At 32.6% G+C, this 17,954-nt stretch overlaps 2 protein-coding genes across 2 annotated transcripts in view; both read right to left on the reverse strand.

Annotated features, from left to right (window-relative positions):
* Positions 1-2,073, reverse strand: part of LOC111701145 (uncharacterized) — a 3,884-nt gene extending 1,811 nt beyond the window's left edge. The window contains exons 1-2 of the mRNA XM_023472314.1: positions 1,968-2,073; positions 655-754 (exon numbers count right to left, since the gene is read on the reverse strand). Coding sequence (XP_023328082.1) covers positions 655-754; positions 1,968-2,030 — 163 coding nt within the window. The 5' untranslated portion in view covers positions 2,031-2,073. The remainder of the gene's footprint in view (positions 1-654; positions 755-1,967) is intronic.
* A 2,617-nt stretch (positions 2,074-4,690) lies between these two features.
* On the reverse strand, positions 4,691-7,933 carry LOC111701133 (calcium-activated chloride channel regulator 1-like). Its single transcript, XM_023472297.1, is given in 2 exon segments — positions 4,691-7,225; positions 7,890-7,933. Coding segments are annotated over 2 exon segments (1,818 nt in total). The 3' UTR covers positions 4,691-5,451.
* Positions 7,934-17,954: the final 10,021 nt, after the last annotated feature.

A 17,954-nucleotide genomic window follows, 5' to 3' on the forward strand; every position in this document is an offset into this window, starting at 1 on the left:
CCCCCCCTTTGCTAACAATCATACCCCCCCCCCTCAGTTTTATTATTTCCTACCCCTCCTACTACCTAGCCAGCAATAATTCTTCCTTGCAAAATAAAATGACCACAAAAATTTATTTTTAAGAAATTTAAAATGTTAGAGTGTTCTTTTTTAAATTCCTACAATTATTAAAAATTATAAATGTTTATTTTGTAGAGTGAGAACCAGAAAACTCTGGAATAGGAAGTCGACTTTTAGACTCAATTTTTATGACTTGAGTAATGTAAAAAGACCCATTCTACTTTAAGTGATCTGTTAAGTTAATAATGAAGCTTTTTGCTACAGGGTGTCCCACAAAATTCATGACAGTTGATGAATAGTTTAGAATGTCGTCTTCCAAATACTGGATTAGATTAAAGACTTTTTGCAGTTTAGTTCAGATGCAAATCTTTTACTACAATATATGTTAATCTATATTTTACTATAATAAGGCTGCTATATAATGTTTATTATTATTCTCTTTGGTATCAACCAACTTAACAAATTATGGAAGAAGACATTTTAAAATATTCAGCAATTGTCATGTTTCGTGGGACACCTTGTATGTAATAATATCAATTGGACTTCAATGTCGTCTTCCTATTCTACAGCTTTATAGTTCGCACTCCAACTGACCTTGTTCTGCAGTAATCTCCTCTGGACTGTGTTGTGTAAGAGAAGGTGGGTGGAGGTGGGTTTCAAAACTAACATACTTCGTGGAGCTCGAGAACATTCGCTACAAAAAAAATAAATAAATTTTCTATTAAAGGGAGTGTACCGTTATTTACCCGATTCGCAACGATATCGGATTTACATGATGTGGAAGATATTTTTGTTTTTTTTTCTCTAGAAAAGATCAAAATTCTTTCTATTTTCTTGCTGGTCTCCGCTGCAGTAATTACTTTATTTAAAACAGTAATTGAAAGTTAAAAAAGAAATTCCACTACATCAGTTCAGAAGAAGGTTGAATGGGTACCATCATGAATCGGACATGCAACCCTTTAAATGGGGTTCCCTTAGCATTATATCGACAGTCTCTTTAATATAAATACATCTTTTGAGACAGTGAGCACCAAAAACTGTGGAAAAGAATTAATTAAATCACTTATTCAGTGAAATGATCTGTTTACACTGCACAATTGCGGTTTCTAATGTTTATTAGACTATTTAAAGTCATACCTTTGTGCTTAGAAGTCGTCTTTCTATTTCGGAGTATTCTGGTGCTCACTGTATCTAAGTTTGTTTATGAATAAATATTTCAGGAAAGTTTGAATATTTTGTTTATATAAAACATTCAGATTATATACATCATACATGCAGGTAGCAAGGTAAGGTAGAAGGGGGGTCCACGAAAAAAGTATTCAGGTACTGGGTCTGTTTACACTGCACAATCCATGTGTACATTGGACTTTCTAAAGTTATAACTCGATTCTTTAAGTCTATTTCCTATTTTCGAATTTTCTGGTTATCACTGTTCTGTACAGTTTTATATGCAAAACTAAATTATGTGCAAATTGAAATTGTCCAGATCTGTTTGCTTGAATTATAATCTATGTTGTAACTTTAAAAAGATTCTTTATAAATCAACTCATGTGATTTGTTCTTAATGTTTTGCATCTTTACATGAAACAGTTCAAGTTCATTCAAACAATTATAGAAGGATCTAATTTTTACAGAATCAAAAATTTTAGTTTATTTTTGATAATTTTAATTTTGCATCGACAGTCGACACTGCTTTTTTCTGCAGCTCTAAAAAATGTTGATTAAGTTATTTAAAAAATTGTAGATTTTTGAAGAAATTTCTTAAACATTTTCAGTTTCCAAGTGAAATGTATATTTTTTAATCTTCTTAAATATATGTGGTAGGATTTTTGAGTGACTGCTGAGGGTGTGCTTTAAAGTCATATACTCATGGGGTGTTCACGATTACATTTTTTTGTGATTTTAACCTTTTTTGCGCTTGCATCCCCTGGTTTTCTTCCTTTATTTGACTCATCATCAGATTCAAGCATATTCTCTTAATTTATTAATAAAATATGATTATTATCAGATCTCTGATATATTGATAATTATACTTTATATCAGATCTGTAATATATTGATAATTATACTTTATATCAGATCTGTACTATATTGATAATTATACTTTATATCAGATCTGTAATATATTGATAATTATAATTTATATCAGATCTGTACTATATTGATAGCTAGCTGAAGGGCCCGGCGTTGCCCGTGGAATTTTTTTTTTAAAAATAAAATTTCGAATTTTTTTTAGCCTATTACACCCCCCGGCAACCCATGAGTGTCCACAAAAATTGTCAGTCCAATCGGTCCAGCCGTTTGGCCGGCCATACGCAACATATATAAATATGAATGTCTTGTTTTATTATATAGATTTACTGTATATCAGATCTGTACTATATTGATAATTTACTGTATATCAAATCTCTGCTCTAAAGTTCAATAGATCCTCTAATTTTCTTTTAAAAAATAAGGATATTTCTAAAATAATAATCTTAATTCAAATAAAAATAGCTGAAGTTCCCGGCGTTGCCCGTGGAATTTTAAAACACTTTAGAATTTTTAAAAGAAAAAATGGTTAACATTTTTAGCCTAATTTTTCACCTTTGAATTTCCTAGAAAATTAGCTAATTTGATCAAGACGTTTGGCTAGCTAATAGCTAACATATATGTGAGCGAATAGCTTTATTATATTAACATTGACATAACCTTGGAATACATTTAATCTAAAAATTAAATATTTCATTGAATTGTAAAATTAATAATCAAATTGAAAGTCTTTAATTTCTTATTTACAGACCTGAAATGGTCTATTTATTTTTTTATAATTATGTGGCCTTTTTCTATGTGAAAAACTTCTCTATTCTGTCCTAGCCGCAGAGCTCGGCCCTTAGCCTGTCCTCTATCCCAGCCGCAGTGCTCGGCCTATAGCCTGTCCTCTATCCTAGCCGTAGTGCTCGGCCCATAGCTTGTCCTCTGACCTAGCTGCAGTGCTCAGCCCTTAGCCTGTCCTCTGTCCTAGCCGCAGTGCTCGTCCCTTAGCCTGTCCTCTGTCCTAGCCGCAGTGCTCGTCCCTTAGCTTGTCCTCTGTCCTAGCCGCAGTGCTCGTCCCTTAGCTTGTCCTCTGTCCTAAACGCAGTGCTCGGGTCTTAGCCTGTCCTCTATTCTAGCCGCAGTCCTCGAATCCTCTTGTAAACTGATGCGCTAAGGTACTAACCTCAAATTATGTAATGTAAATGTTTTTCATGCAATTAAAAATTAATGTTTTCTGAGACAGAATTTAAAGAGTTTGAGCCGCGGCTTAAATTTAAGCCACGGCTCAAATTTTGGTGGTTCCACTTAAATTAGTATTAAATATTTCAAGATTCAAACCGGTGCTCAATTGAAATCGGTTTTTTGGGGATTTGAGACGCGGCTTAAATTCATTAAATTCGGACACTGGTTGTTTATTGCAATAATGTAACAGGCAAAACAGGGTCCCCCGCAAAGGATGAGATTTAATTGAGACGACTGTACATAATTTATTCAATCTTTTTTCTTTTATTTATTTATCTTATAAATGGTTTTCAGCATCACACAGCATTTCAGTAATCACAATTTAAAGCGAACCTCCATGCAAAGATGGGAACGCTTGATTTACAACAGGACCCTTAAAAACTTTTTCTGGTCAAGTATTAATTAGATATCAATATTTTTGTTGATTTAAATTGTATTTTTATTTGTGGTTTCTCTGCAAGCGTGCCTTCCGCATTTCTTACTTTTAAGAAACTTCAAATTAAGAGGGTCACTTCAAAATACGCTTACTGTCCCTTTAAGAAATAACTCAATCATTCATTTAGGTTTAGATCGCCAAAAAAGTCCTATCCTTCGTGGGTGGCCCTGTATTCCAAAAATCCTAATCCTTCGTGGGTGGCCCTGCATTCCAAAAAGTCCTATCCTTCGTGGGTGGCCCTGAACAGGTAGACAAGTAGACAGGTAGACAAGTAGACAGGTAGACAAGTACACAGGTAGACAAGTAGACAGGTAGACAAGTAGACAGGTAGACAAGTACACATGTAGACAAGTAGACAGGTAGACAAGTAGACAGGTATACTGGTAGATAGGTTAACAGGTTAACAGATAGACTAGTTGAAATACATGTTACTAGGTTTACAGGTAGACAGGTAGATAGGTGGACAGGTAGGTAGGTAGACAGGTAGATAGGTAGACAGGTAGATAGGTAGACAGGTAGATAGGTAGATAGGTAGACAGGTAGACAGTTAGAAAGGAAGAAAGGTAGACAAGTAAAATGGTAGAAAGATAGTATGACTTTTACTGCTAAGTAAATAATCGCAGACTGTTTCCTTTCTTTTAATCCTTATTTTCTTTTGTGATAACCAAGAGTTAAAGTTTATTGAACTAAATATAAATAACAATTTTTGTGGTTAATGGTGATGGCCGCTGATTTTGTATGCCTTATATACCCTGAATTCAAATGCTAGGAACATTTCATTGGATGTTAATACTATCTAACCTTTCATTAGATGGTATTAACATCACATGAAATGTTCTTAGTATATAAATTTAGAATATATTAGCCATACAAAATAAACGTCTGTCGCTGTTGATGGCAAATTGAACAGGCCTACATCAGTTGCATAAATCATAAATTTATTGTGCAATTTTTATTAAAACGGCATTAAATTATGATTTCAAGCACAAAATAACATGAAAGAAGAGTAGATGTTAAAACAATAATGCTTGTAAAAATTTTTGTTGAGGAAGATGATGTTGTTGTTGTTGTTGTTGTTGTTGTTGGAGGACCTTCATAATTATAAATAGAAGCTATATTTGACCATGTATTCTTTTTTCCATCTTGAGATACTGTGACAAGTTTAAAGAAATACTGCTGTTCAACCTCAAATCTGTAAATGCTAACATCCAACTTGACTTTAGTGCCAGCTACAGTAGGGGCGAGCTGATCAGAATTCAAGACATCAGTACTGTTCAAACTATCAACAAACCCAACAATTAAATTTTCATCAATTAAATCTGTTGCATTTTTTGTAAAATAAATGTCAATTTTTCCAGCAGTTCCAGAATCCAAAATATTCCCTGCTGAAGTAAAGAAGAGGCTGAAGTATGTACGGTTAACATTATTACCAGTCCTTAGATCTGAAACTTTCCCTGGAGGATACTTGGCTTTATCTCCATTCATAATTTCTATGGATCCTCCAGCAGAAGATCTTCTAAAATCTCCAGTCCGTGTCAATGTTGAATCATCCCTCATAGTATTGCTTCCGCAACAAATAGGGTTTTCTTCAGATGGTTTGCTAGGAAGCGCTTTAAGTTTAGGATGTCTTTTAGCCTCAATAAATCCTTCATTTATTTGAGTATCCTCTGAACCTTCCACTTGACACTTTAAGCTGTATCACCTTGATGCACTATCTGGTGTAAAGCTTGTAAAATATCTAGCATAGACTCCATCATTAGCTACTGTATCAGGTTCAGATCCTGAATCTGAAAGAGTTATTTCCAAAGGAACATCATTGTCATCTCGCTCAATATAGGCTGTTATCTTTGCACCAATTACAGGGTTGGTCCCTTGCAAAACCCTGGCAATTATGGCAATTTTGATGTCAGTTGACATATCTGCTTTGCTGTTACCAATGCTTGTCCAACAGTTTGTCATTATTGGAATAGTGTCAGACCTGGATTTTGCTGTGATCTTTATGCTTGCAAATTCAATTGCATCATTGCTTTTTGATTTAGCAGAAACAGTGTAGTAACCTTGATCCAACTCAGGAAAAGATTTAAAGAAGACTCCATTTTCTTCATTAAACTCATCTGTAGAACTGTTAATCTCAATATTAGCACCTTTATTTCCTGCGAAGTCTATTTGAATTGAAACATCTTTACCTATTAACTTATCAATGGTGAAGTTAAAAGAAAACTCCAATGTCTTCTTATAAGTATGTTCATAGATAATGATGTCCACCTCATTCGAAGGGACTGATGGTTGATATGTAAGAGAACCTTGCATGGCAGTATTGATGACCTCTGGACCAGATTCATCAGGAACGAAAAATGCTTTACCATCAGTTTCCTCTGCAAGTTTTATAATATCCGGATCTGCATCATTACTGAAGGCAATAGTTATAACTCGGACACCTTGTTCCTTTATTTCAGGAATTACTTCTTTTATGGTTGATTTATCCGCCCCAGCTTTACAGTAATATTCACCATCAGTCAAAAACATCATAACTCCGCCATATGTAACACCATACTTTCTTAAAACTTCAAGCCCTTTTCTTAATCCTGCTCCAAGGCAAGTTTCTAATTCTGTTGTTATACCATCTAGCTTTTCAATTAACTGTGGTCTAGTGATATCACTGAGCTCGACAATTTCAGATAATACAGTTGCGACTGTGTTGAAAGTTACAATACCAACTGGGGCACCATCTTTAGCATCATAGCGAACCCATCTTTTAGTTGATTCTTTCATTCTTTGAAGTCTGGTTCTACCCTGATTGTCCATGCTTTTAGATGCATCCAGAACCATTACAAAGCTAGAGGATGGTTAAGCTCTTAGAATTTCAAAGCTGGGTGTTCTGCTTTCTTCTGTGTTGCCATCTGTGTAGTCACTAAAGTCAGGATGATCTTTTATTACTTTAAAAGTGCTTTGACCTTGACACATATCATTATGCTTTGTTGATATGTCTGATTGATGCAGGAAGATTTCAGAGTCATCACAAAATTGATCATTACCCTTTAAATACGGGATTGCCATAATTGATGATTCAACTTCATTGCCATCTCCTAGAACTGGAAAGCAGTTTAAGTCTGGAAGTCCAGTCTCTACATCATATTCACAAGCCCCGCCATTTTTCCAGTTTTCAAGTCTATAATCCTCCAGATCTTTATTGGTACAAAAGTTGGGAGTTATTGCATTGACTTGACCCTGCATTGTTCACTGGGACTTGTAATAAAACATTGGATACTTCTCATCCCCTGGATATCCAAACTCATCAAACACCCCGTATCTGTATTTAGCTCATTCATGAACAAACACCTGTCCTGGAGGTCCAAAAGTAGCTTCAATACTTCCGTAATTTTCTATAAACTCATTTGAGATCTGAATATATTCTCCTTCTTCTCCACAGCCGCCTGTTTGTAGTGTATATGGTGTATTACCATACACTCCACTTGAACATCTCCATCCTCAAAGACCAAGCTCTCCACAAGTGTAGCATTGATGTCTGTCCATGCAGAAGGGATAAGAATGCTAAATAAAAAGTCTAATTTAGTTTTTAAAAATCAATGGTGCTGAGATTCATCTTCAGCATGAGATTATATGAAATAAGCAAGTGTGGATCATTTCTGCCAAGTTGGAATTATGTGAACACATCATTGAAAAAGTAATGGTAAATTCCCTTCCAGGGAAATGGAAATTATTTATTTTTCTTACTTGACTTTTCTTATGTAAGCCCATTTTCTAGATGCAGTATAAAGTCTCTCACTTCCCTCTGTTAACCAGCTTTTTATGTTATCTGTAAAAAATAGTATCATTTCCACTGAGAAAAGCTTTCTAATGATTAGTAGTGATATTGTGATGAGTAAAAATGAAGATCCTTTACATTTACAATATCAGTATAATATACTTATGCAAATCCTTTAAAGGTTATATTATTATGAGAATTAATGATATTAAAAATGCAGTGGCTCCTTCCTTTCCCATCGTGAAAGTTGAACATTTTTCAATATGTGGACAAAGAAAAATATTACTTAAATCACAGAAAGCTTTAGTTGATGAACTAACATTTTTGAAATTTTTAGATTATCACCTATGATTAATTGGGCATTTTTTACAGGAACATCTGGAGATATAGCCACAAGAAGATCTTCATAGCCATGGTTAGTAAACTTTAAACTGTTTACAGACCCTTCAAAAGAAATGTTCAATGTCAATTTTTTTAAACTACTATTCATGCCACAAATGAATTGATGGCACAATAGGATTTGTTCCGTAATTTTGCATAAAGTTTATCTGGTAGTTGTTGAAGAATGTGATTATACATAAAATTGATAACTCTGACTGTCATTGCACAGTGTAAGTGCTTAAATTTTTGCATCAATTACAGGCTTGTTAGCAATTCAGTTATGCCCTGCATAGATAGCTTTGATTTAGGGATCAAGCATTGAGCCTCAATTTTAAAAGTGATAACATCGAATATGAAGAAAAAGTGTTCAAAATTAACAAAACTTTACATAAAAGTTTCAATCCTAGATTTCTTCTAGATCAAATTGTCAAATTTTGCGCACCATTACATATAGAAATTGTTGTGCAAAAATTAATTTATCTAAAACGTGAAATTTCTTTAACAAGGTTTCCACATTTAAATATATTGTAAAGTTAAATGCCGCTTTCTCAGCTGAATGATGATTGAATAATAGACAAAATGGGAAAATGCAGGATTTCAAGATTTTAACCCTGTGTTTAAATTTTAACTTGTCGATTTCGGTGAGTTAAATATTTAACCACAGGATTAAATATTTAACCACAGGGTTAAATATTTAACCACAGGGTTAAATATTTAACCACAGGGTTAAATATTTAACCTCACGGTTAAAGTTCAGGTTTAAATTAAGTCAGAAGTGGCATTTAACCATGAACTTAAAATTTAAGTCAAAACTTTTCGTTCTTTAGTTTTAGACTCTAATGGTGTAAACCTTATATATTTTAAACTTAGATTATTTTATTTAACAGAATAAATAGTTTGAAATATCTAAGTTCTCTGACATTGGGCTGTAAAGATTTAGGGCTAAGAAAATTTGCTATTGGCCTCACCCAAAGAGCTTTGTAATATAAAGAGAAGGCATTGGGATTTATACGCAAAACCAGACGCCTCAATTGGGTTAAATCAGGAGCCATAAAATGTCGTCTTTTCTATAATTTAAAAGGTTTTAGGACTTTTTATCTTTTTAGATAAACTTTATCTTAAAACAGATTATAATGTAATTGGTTAAAAAAATTTGGCTACTTAAAACCAAAGTTTTTTCGGGTCTTGCTTACGTTACTAGCTTAAAATTTTCTTTTAAAATATGTGGTATTCATAACCGTGACTTTATTTTCCCACCATTTTTAGCATGTACAATGATTAATTTATTTGATAACTAGAGTTTTAATGTTGATTGTTTGAATTTAAAACCAAAGCTGCAGCCAATGATGCCATATAAAAGTATACAAAGCGTACACACTATTCGGATAAATTCCTAATGCCCTATCTTCTACTATTCTACCGTCTTTGGCCCCACCTACCTCGGAAGAAACGAAATGTATCTAGTCCTGGTTAGTCCAGGGTGACGTGGCATGATGATGTATTGAATATATAAACAATCATTATTAAACATCCTGGTTCCAAAGTGATGATGCTGTTAATTAATTTAAAAAAACTTAAAAGAGATAACAAAATGTACAAAACTTACAGATAATGATTAAAGTTTAAAAAGGTCACATCACTTAAATTTTACATCTTTTTCAAAAATAAATAAAATTTTAACTTTTCAGCGGAGTACTTTGTTAAAACATTAGAACATAGTTTGAGAAAAAAAACTTTTTTGTGGATGGGAGGGGGTTGGGGAAATTCCTTCAGCGTATGTTCTTAAAAGGAGTGTTCGCAAAAAATGAAAGGGGGTATAGGCTTACAGCGAAAAATAAGCGCTTTTGATCGCTACTAATCTTACTTTTATCTATTGCGTCTATAAGGATAAAATTAATAATAAAAAACGACTCATACCGAAGAACGTAGCGTTCATGCAAATTCAGAAAGTTGCAACATTCAATTCGGACCGTAAAAAAATCAATTAAATTCCAAACTAAACGTTAGATAATACAACCAACAATCATCGATAATTTTTCGACGCATTCGTTTATAGTTGATATCTCAGATTTTTGTTTTTTTTGATCTGATAGTTACTTTTGAAAACTTTTATTCCTGTTTCGAGGATTTTTGGTAATGAAGACGACATTTCCATATTTTCCAGGAATGTTCGAAAATCCAGCGCCAGCGAAATGTTATTTTAAAAAACAAAATCAAAAATATTATTAAATATAAACTAAATACGAATGCGTCGAAAAATAATCGATGACTAAAGTTTGTAATATCTAAATGATTTGTTTGAAATCCAATTGATTATTTTACGATCCGAGTTGAATGTTGCAACTTTCTGAATTTGTATGGACAATACGCTACGTTCTTCGGTATTAGTCGTTTTCAACAATTTTCTCCTTATAGTTGCAAAAGATAGAAGTAAGGTCTGTAGCGATCAAAAGCGCATATTTTTCGCCGTAAGTCTATACCCCCTTTTATTTTTTGCGAACACTCCCTTTAAGTTTTAAATATATTTTAGTTTAAAGAGTTACTCTCTTTTAATACACATCACAACAATTTGGAATATATATTTTGTAAGGGGGCAAATGTGTTACTTTAGGTAACCGGGGAAAAGTGTTCATGTTTACCTTCCGTGAACGTGTCAAAGTTTAAAATTTACGATATACTATAATTTTAAGAATAAAAAATTCAACAAATAATTTAGTTAAAGGGAGTGTTCGCGAAAAATGAAAGGGGGTATAGGCTTAATGCGATAAAAAAGCGCTTTTGATCGCTACTAATCTTACTTCTATCTGTTGCGTCTATAAGGAGGTACCGAATAACTCAGCGGCCATACAAATTGAGAAAATTGCAACATACTACTTAGACCGTAAAAAATCAATTTAATTTCAAACAAATCATTTAGATATTACAAGCTATAGTCATCGATTATCTTTCGCCACATTTGTATATAGTTTATATTTTATAATATTTTATTTTTTTAGAAAACGTTTTCAAAGGATTTCGAAAATTGTGAGTGGTGTGCGGCATTCTTAGATAGTTGCGCAAGCGACAAGAGAAACAAACAAATTAATTTAAAAATATTATAAAATATAAACTATATACAAATGTGGCGAAAGATAATCAATGACTACAGGTTGTAAAATCTGAATGATTTGTTTGAAATTAAATTGATTTTTTACAGTCTAAGTCGTATTTTGCAATTTATTCAATTAGTATGGCCGCTAAGTTATTCGGTATGAGACGTCTTTAAGAATTTTCTCCTTATAGACGCAACAGATAGAAGTAAGATTAGTAGCGATCAAAAGCGCTTTTTTATCGTACTAAGCCTATACCCCCTTTCATTTTTCGCGAACACTCCCTTTAAAGTTACGAAGCTTCTTTCTCTCATAGTCTTAGATAGTATTTGTGAGAAATGTTTCATAAATTTTATTAATAACTAAATAAATAAATAGAAACACAAATAAATAAATAGATAATTAAATAATAGAAAAGTAGATGGATATTTAACATTTAGATAACAGCTTTTTTGGTATTTGTGATCGTCACTGGTAACAAGCATTTTTTTTAAATGTCAACATAAATTAGCAATTCAAAAAAATCATTTTTGTAAATAAATCCATTCTTATAAATAAAAGCGACAACTGCACTGAACTGTGCATTTGTATTCTGCAGTACACTCCAGTGTTGAGGTTAAATGTTAAGAATTATATGTAGGAACGTTATTGTACTGCTGTTGTACTCCATACCTCCCGTAGTTCTCTGTTCGGTGCTAATAATTAAATTGAATTAAACAAAATTAAAAATATTCAACCTTAAAGAATTAGAGAGTCTGTATTTTGCTCATTGTTCATTAAAGAAATTTCACTTTTGAATCTGGTTTAAATCTGTTTTGATTTAACATTTTGTTTATTTCTTCTGCAACTTCATTCTGAGTTTCAAAACTTTGTAATTTGTTTTTTTGGTGGCTTAATTGCGTCCAGTTTATTTAATGCCACGCTACTTTTTGTATTTGAAATTTGGTCGTCTTTTACTTAAGTTATTTTAAACACGTGTCTTTAAATTTAAGCGTAAGGAAATAAGGTTTTGCCACAAACTCAAATCTTTTAATCCCCATATCTCTATATCTTGGCAACCTGATGTTGTTGGCCTTTAATATTCTAATCTATGCTTTCTGTTCGCTTAAAAATATTAAGTTTGAAATATAAAAAGTTCACAACATCAGGTTGGAAAAATTTATAGAGTAGAAAATTTGACTTTGTGGCAAAAACTCAATTCCTTTGCACATAAAAATATTCATACAGTTATACATACACACAAAAATATACATACAGTGGAATTCATGAAACTGTATTTTGAAAGACGACATTTGAGCAATCTAATGTGTATATGATGTTGTTATAAAGTAAATAGTTTTTTTTTACCTGAAAAATCTTAAAAATTAAAATGGTCTGTATACAACACTACAAAATTGTCGTGTTTTATATTAATTGAACTGTTGAATATCATATATTGAGTTTAACTGTCGTCTTCCTATTTCACAGTTTTATATTGGTCCCATTGGATTAAAATAAAATATCTAACTACAGTATTGTTTTAAGGAAATGTAACAATGTAAAGGCTTGAAAATCAACCAAGAAAACTTAAGAAATCCGCCAAAAAAATGGGATCGGTACATTCGACATTTTGTCATCTGCAATTAAAGTTTAGAAAGAAATTCTATTAGAAAATCAGTTTCAGACAATTGAGTCAAATATTTTGTCTTTTTTAAGTTACTTTGTTCATCAAACGTAGAGAAGAATTATGTTTTTACAATGCAGATATATAAAATGAGCAAATAAAATGCTAAAATCTCAATATTTTTAGAGTCCAGATATGATGTTCATATTTGAACAATTTTAGATCCATAAAACTAACACATTTTGTACAGCATGCTTTTATTTTGTTATATTTCCTAAATATCAGGCTGTATCATACCTCATCGTAGTTGTTTCCGTAGTACGGTTGATGATAAGCGTACTGCTGTTGTTGTTGTTTGAGTTGTTGTATTTCGAGTTTTTGTTGTTGTTGGTCTTTAACTAGCTGGAACAACGCATGCTTCTTTAGTAGAGTTCCAAGCAGAAGTCCTTACATGAAACAAACATTTTTCAAACAGAAAAAAAAGAAAAGATGTCGTCCATTCACTGCAAGGCAAAATTTTTCATTTTTCCATTAAGCTTTCAAAATAGAACATGGACATTATCCTTAATTTTTTTAATTTCTAAATATTTGCACTCCTGAACTTCCAGATAACAATTATTATCAATTGAAAAAAAATATGATTCTTCTCTAAAAGAAAATAACGTTTTTATATCTCACAACTATATGCTATTGGTTTATAAAAAGTTGTATTTGATATTCGTAATTAATGTGTCTAACTTGTGAAATGATTTAAATATAGAATAAAAAATTTAAACCTTAAAACGAATGAAAAAATATGTCAGATACATTAATTTGATTTGAAATACAGACTAACTTTAAATAGTCCACCACGTCTGTTCACTTCATATTTAAGTAATTTACTAGTTCAGCCCGGACTAGCTCAAAGTGATTAAATACTAAAGTGGGCCAAACTCATAGTTGGATGATGACATTTTACTTCCTAAGTATTTAAAAATAATGTATATATTTATATATAAATTGGTCTGTACGGAGTGCACATACAACAGAAACTGGACTCCCTTTGTATTTAACTTAAATATAGATTAACGTAAATTAAGATTTCAGAAGTGAATTTTAAGCATTTTACTGCACAATAAATAATTTCAGACAGCACAATAATGCCTGCATGCATAATCTGTAAAACAAGGAATGCACAATTTGTGATACCGAAAAATGAGAATCTTCGAATATATCTCTTGATCTTCACTTTTACGGGTCTTTAGTCTATTTTTTCTAGTCGTTACTTTTCAGAAGAAATCTGTTCATGCAATTTTTTACAAACAAAATAAAACCTGATGGCCCAACCTGTCGGCGTTGCCTTAGTCTGTTCCACTTCAGTATTTATTCACTTTGGGACTAGCTAGGGTCGTACATAGGTTTCTTCTATTTGAATGCAATCGTGTGTTAGTCTTTAATCCAACAATCTTTTTCGTTTTAAAAGCATATGCTGACAAATACGTATAAAAGAGAAAAGGCAAAAAAATTATGTTTAATAGGTCAAAATGTTCTCTGAGAAAAGGACCAAACCGTTAAAACCGCTTGAATTGCACATCTTAGATTACACGTTCAAAATACAATTATACTTATGATTTATTTCAAAAAATGAAATATGATAATTGATAATCGTGTTGAAGATCCAATATGTGATCTTTAAAATTATTTGAAACAAATTCTCTAACTAGTCCCGGAATTTTTCAAATGTCGTCTGTCTTTTGCTGTTTAAAATATCAGAGATATGCATAATTTCGTTGAGATATCAATTTATTGTAAATAAAACCAAAATGATTAAATGAAAACATAATTCTTCATATCTCCTGTATTTTAAAAGCATAACGTTAAAAAGCAAATCTTACCTTTAGCAAGAAGAGCTAGTGGTATTCCTAGAGCAAGAGCTGGTCCTAGAGCCCCTAGTCCTCCTGTCATACCCACAGTACCGCCAGTACCTATAGATTAGTAGATATAGTACCCACAGTACCACCAGTACCTAGATATTAGTAGATATAGTACCCACAGTACCACCAGTACCTAGATATTAGTAGATATAGTACCCACAGTACCACAAGTACCTAGATATTAGTAGATATAGTACCCACAGTACCTCCAGTACCCATAGATTAGTATATATAGTACCCACAGTACCACCAGTACCTAGATATTAGTAGATATAGTACCCACAGTACCACCAGTACCTAGACATTAGTAGATATAGTACCCACAGTACCATCAGTACCCAGATATTAGTGAATATATACCACCACCTATTAACAGTACCGCCTATCTGTACCACAACCTCGATACAGTACCGCCTACCTGTACCACCGCCAATTAACAGTACCGTCTACCTCTATCACCACCTATTAATAGTGCTGCCTATCATTATCACATATTAACAGAACCGCCTACCTATGTACCATTGCCAATAAATAGTAACGCCTTCATGTACCACCGCCAATAAATAGTACCGCCTACCTGAACCACCGCCCATAAACACTACTACCTACCTGTACCACCGCCCATAAACAGTACTACCTACCTGTACCACCGCCGAATATCTGAGGAGCTGGAGCTGATAGTAAGCAGGATAAGAAGGAGAATAGAAAAAAAATGCTTAAAACCTGAAAAAGAACATTTTTATTTCTCCGCATATATGTCTGGGTTTATGAACATGTTAAGAATAAAAAAATCAAGAATATTGAAAATATTTAAAACAAAAAAGGCTATAAGAGCAGTTTCATATTCAACCTTCAATGCACATACAATTCCACTTTTTGGAAAACTAAATATTTTGAAACTGCATGATATTCTTGAATTGAAAGGTTCAATTTTTATGTACAAATACTTCAATGAACGACTTCCTGAATCGTTTAATAATATGTTTTGTGCTTTGTCTCATCAAAACCGAACAAAATGCTTATGATTAGAAAGACCAATAAGAAAAGTAGTAGAACAATTTCCTAAAGTTTTTTTACCACAAATATGGAAATTAATTGTCACTAGAAATAAAAAACTCGTGTTCTTTAAACTTGTTAAAAAATAAATTGCATGTGGATAAAACAAATATGTATCTGCAATTTGAATGTTCAAAATCAAACTGTTATTCATGTATTTCTGAATAAATAAACTCTTCCTAATACTTTCCCCCTACTTATTGGACGAAACACCTGCAATTGTATGATTTAAAAATTATATCATACAATTACATCCGGGTTTGCCATTAAAGACGGCCAATGTTGGCTTGGCAAATCCCGTCATTAAAGTGTTAGTTTAAAGAATATATCTATGTAAAATTATTTACTTTAATGATAAATATATATCTATCTATCTATCTATCCAACATGGAACAGTCAGAAAACCTCATTAGTTATCAAACTTATCTGGTTTTTACCAAATAGATTATCAAATAAAATAGGTGGCAACAGAGAAATGGACCAATTATACATGACGTCACAAGTGTCAAATATAACGAGGAAGACAACATTGTCTCCCATTAGTGGACATGTTTTCAAAATTAAATAAAAAAGTGTAAAACCAGAAAATAAAGAACATAAAATTGGACTTATTTCACTGTAAGACAAGCACGGACCGGAGCCCGCCATTTAAAAACTTCGGCTCGAACCGTAATTCCTTAAACCCGACTTTATAACCCAACTCTGACGACAGCTCGACTAAAGGATTTTGGCCCAATGACAATAAAACCGACCTTATTTGGTCTTAGTGGAGAATAAGGCTCAATGTTGAGTCTTATAAAAACCCAGAATGCGCCAATTCCTACCATGAAATCCGCCAAATAGAATATCAAACCGTTTTTTTTTCAACTCAACTCTGTGGAAAATAAGATGCAGCTTGAATCCGAAAGCTCACGTCATAAATAAGGCCCAACGACCGCTGAGACCCGAGCCGTATTGTCCCGAATTTTTTAAATAGCGGGCTCGGGACACATAAAACTTTGTGACGTAAGAATACAGCTGTACAAATACTACGTTGCCATCTATTGTACTTAGTAATCTATTTGGTTTTATTAACACTTAAGTCATATGTAAAGGATTTTCTTTCATTTTCAAATAATTAGGGAACCCAGCTATGCTTGAGATTGAAACGTCACGTAAAACTAGTTACAACGAAGTCCTGCCTGTCGATATTGAAATATTTTTTAGTCATATTTTGATTTCTCATTCAAAATCCGTCGAAAATATCGTAAAAGACGTCATATCCTAACATATTTTAACTAGGAACTTACGAAAACGTTGAAAACTGGTTGAAATAGAAAATACGAGAAAACTATATATTATGGGTGAAAATGGGATTTAAAGTTAAGACTCACTTCACTAGTAAACAGGACATCTAGTTTACCGTAAAGGACATCTAGTTTACCGTAAAGGACATTTAGTTTACCGTAAAGGACATCTAGTTTACCGTAAAGGACATCTAGTTTACCGTAAAACAGCTTTTCAACCCAAAAGAGAACATTTCCAATGGTCTAACGAGTTACCAAATCAAAATTTGAGGCAAATTGATCAACAGGCTTTTGAGTTATGATTGGACATACAAACAAGCAAAGAGACAGAGATTACTACTTCATATATAATCAAAATCTGAGGCAAATTAGTCAGGTGGGATCATGAGTGTTGATGGAAATACAAATAAACAAACTATTCAACAGAGATTACTACTTTATACATATATTGAAACACATTACACACAAATTCACGTTAAAAAATCATTTTTCGTCAATAATGCCCCTTAGGCCCGGAGTAAAGATACTTTCTATTATGATAACTATTTCTTTATTGCCTAATAGAGTTTTATAATAGCTAGCTAGTTGTTTTAGGCAAAAATCCGAGGGCCATATGACAAATATATCGATACAATTAAGTTGTTGTAGAAACATTTTTCTTCACGCACGGTCCCTTTTAAATATGGTTTAAAGGTTTGATTGTTTACCTTCATATTAAGGCGAGATAAAGAATAATGAATGTTGGGTTGAGTCTCTGGAAATTATATATAAATATTTTCTCAGATAGGGATGTTCAAATCAAAGTGAACTCGGTTAGGATGTTCAAAAAAAATAAATCCACTGGTAAGATTAATGAAAGCCAAAAAGAAAAAAATCGACCCTATCCGGTTCCGTGTGATACATGTTTTTAGACCAATTTTGTCAAAATGTTATACACAAAGTTTTTAAAGGATTAAAAAATTCAAACAGCACGTCGGAAAAATGTTTCAAGAGAAAATACTTTTTAAAAATGAGATAGAAACTAGAAACTAGAAACTAGAAACTTGAAACTTGAAACTTGAAACTAGAAACTAGAAACTAGAAACTAGAAACTAGAAACTTGAAACT

The sequence above is a fragment of the Eurytemora carolleeae genome, unplaced genomic scaffold, assembly GCF_000591075.1.
Source record: "Eurytemora carolleeae unplaced genomic scaffold, Eaff_2.0 scaffold85, whole genome shotgun sequence".
In the NCBI taxonomy this organism is placed as follows: domain Eukaryota; kingdom Metazoa; phylum Arthropoda; class Copepoda; order Calanoida; family Temoridae; genus Eurytemora; species Eurytemora carolleeae.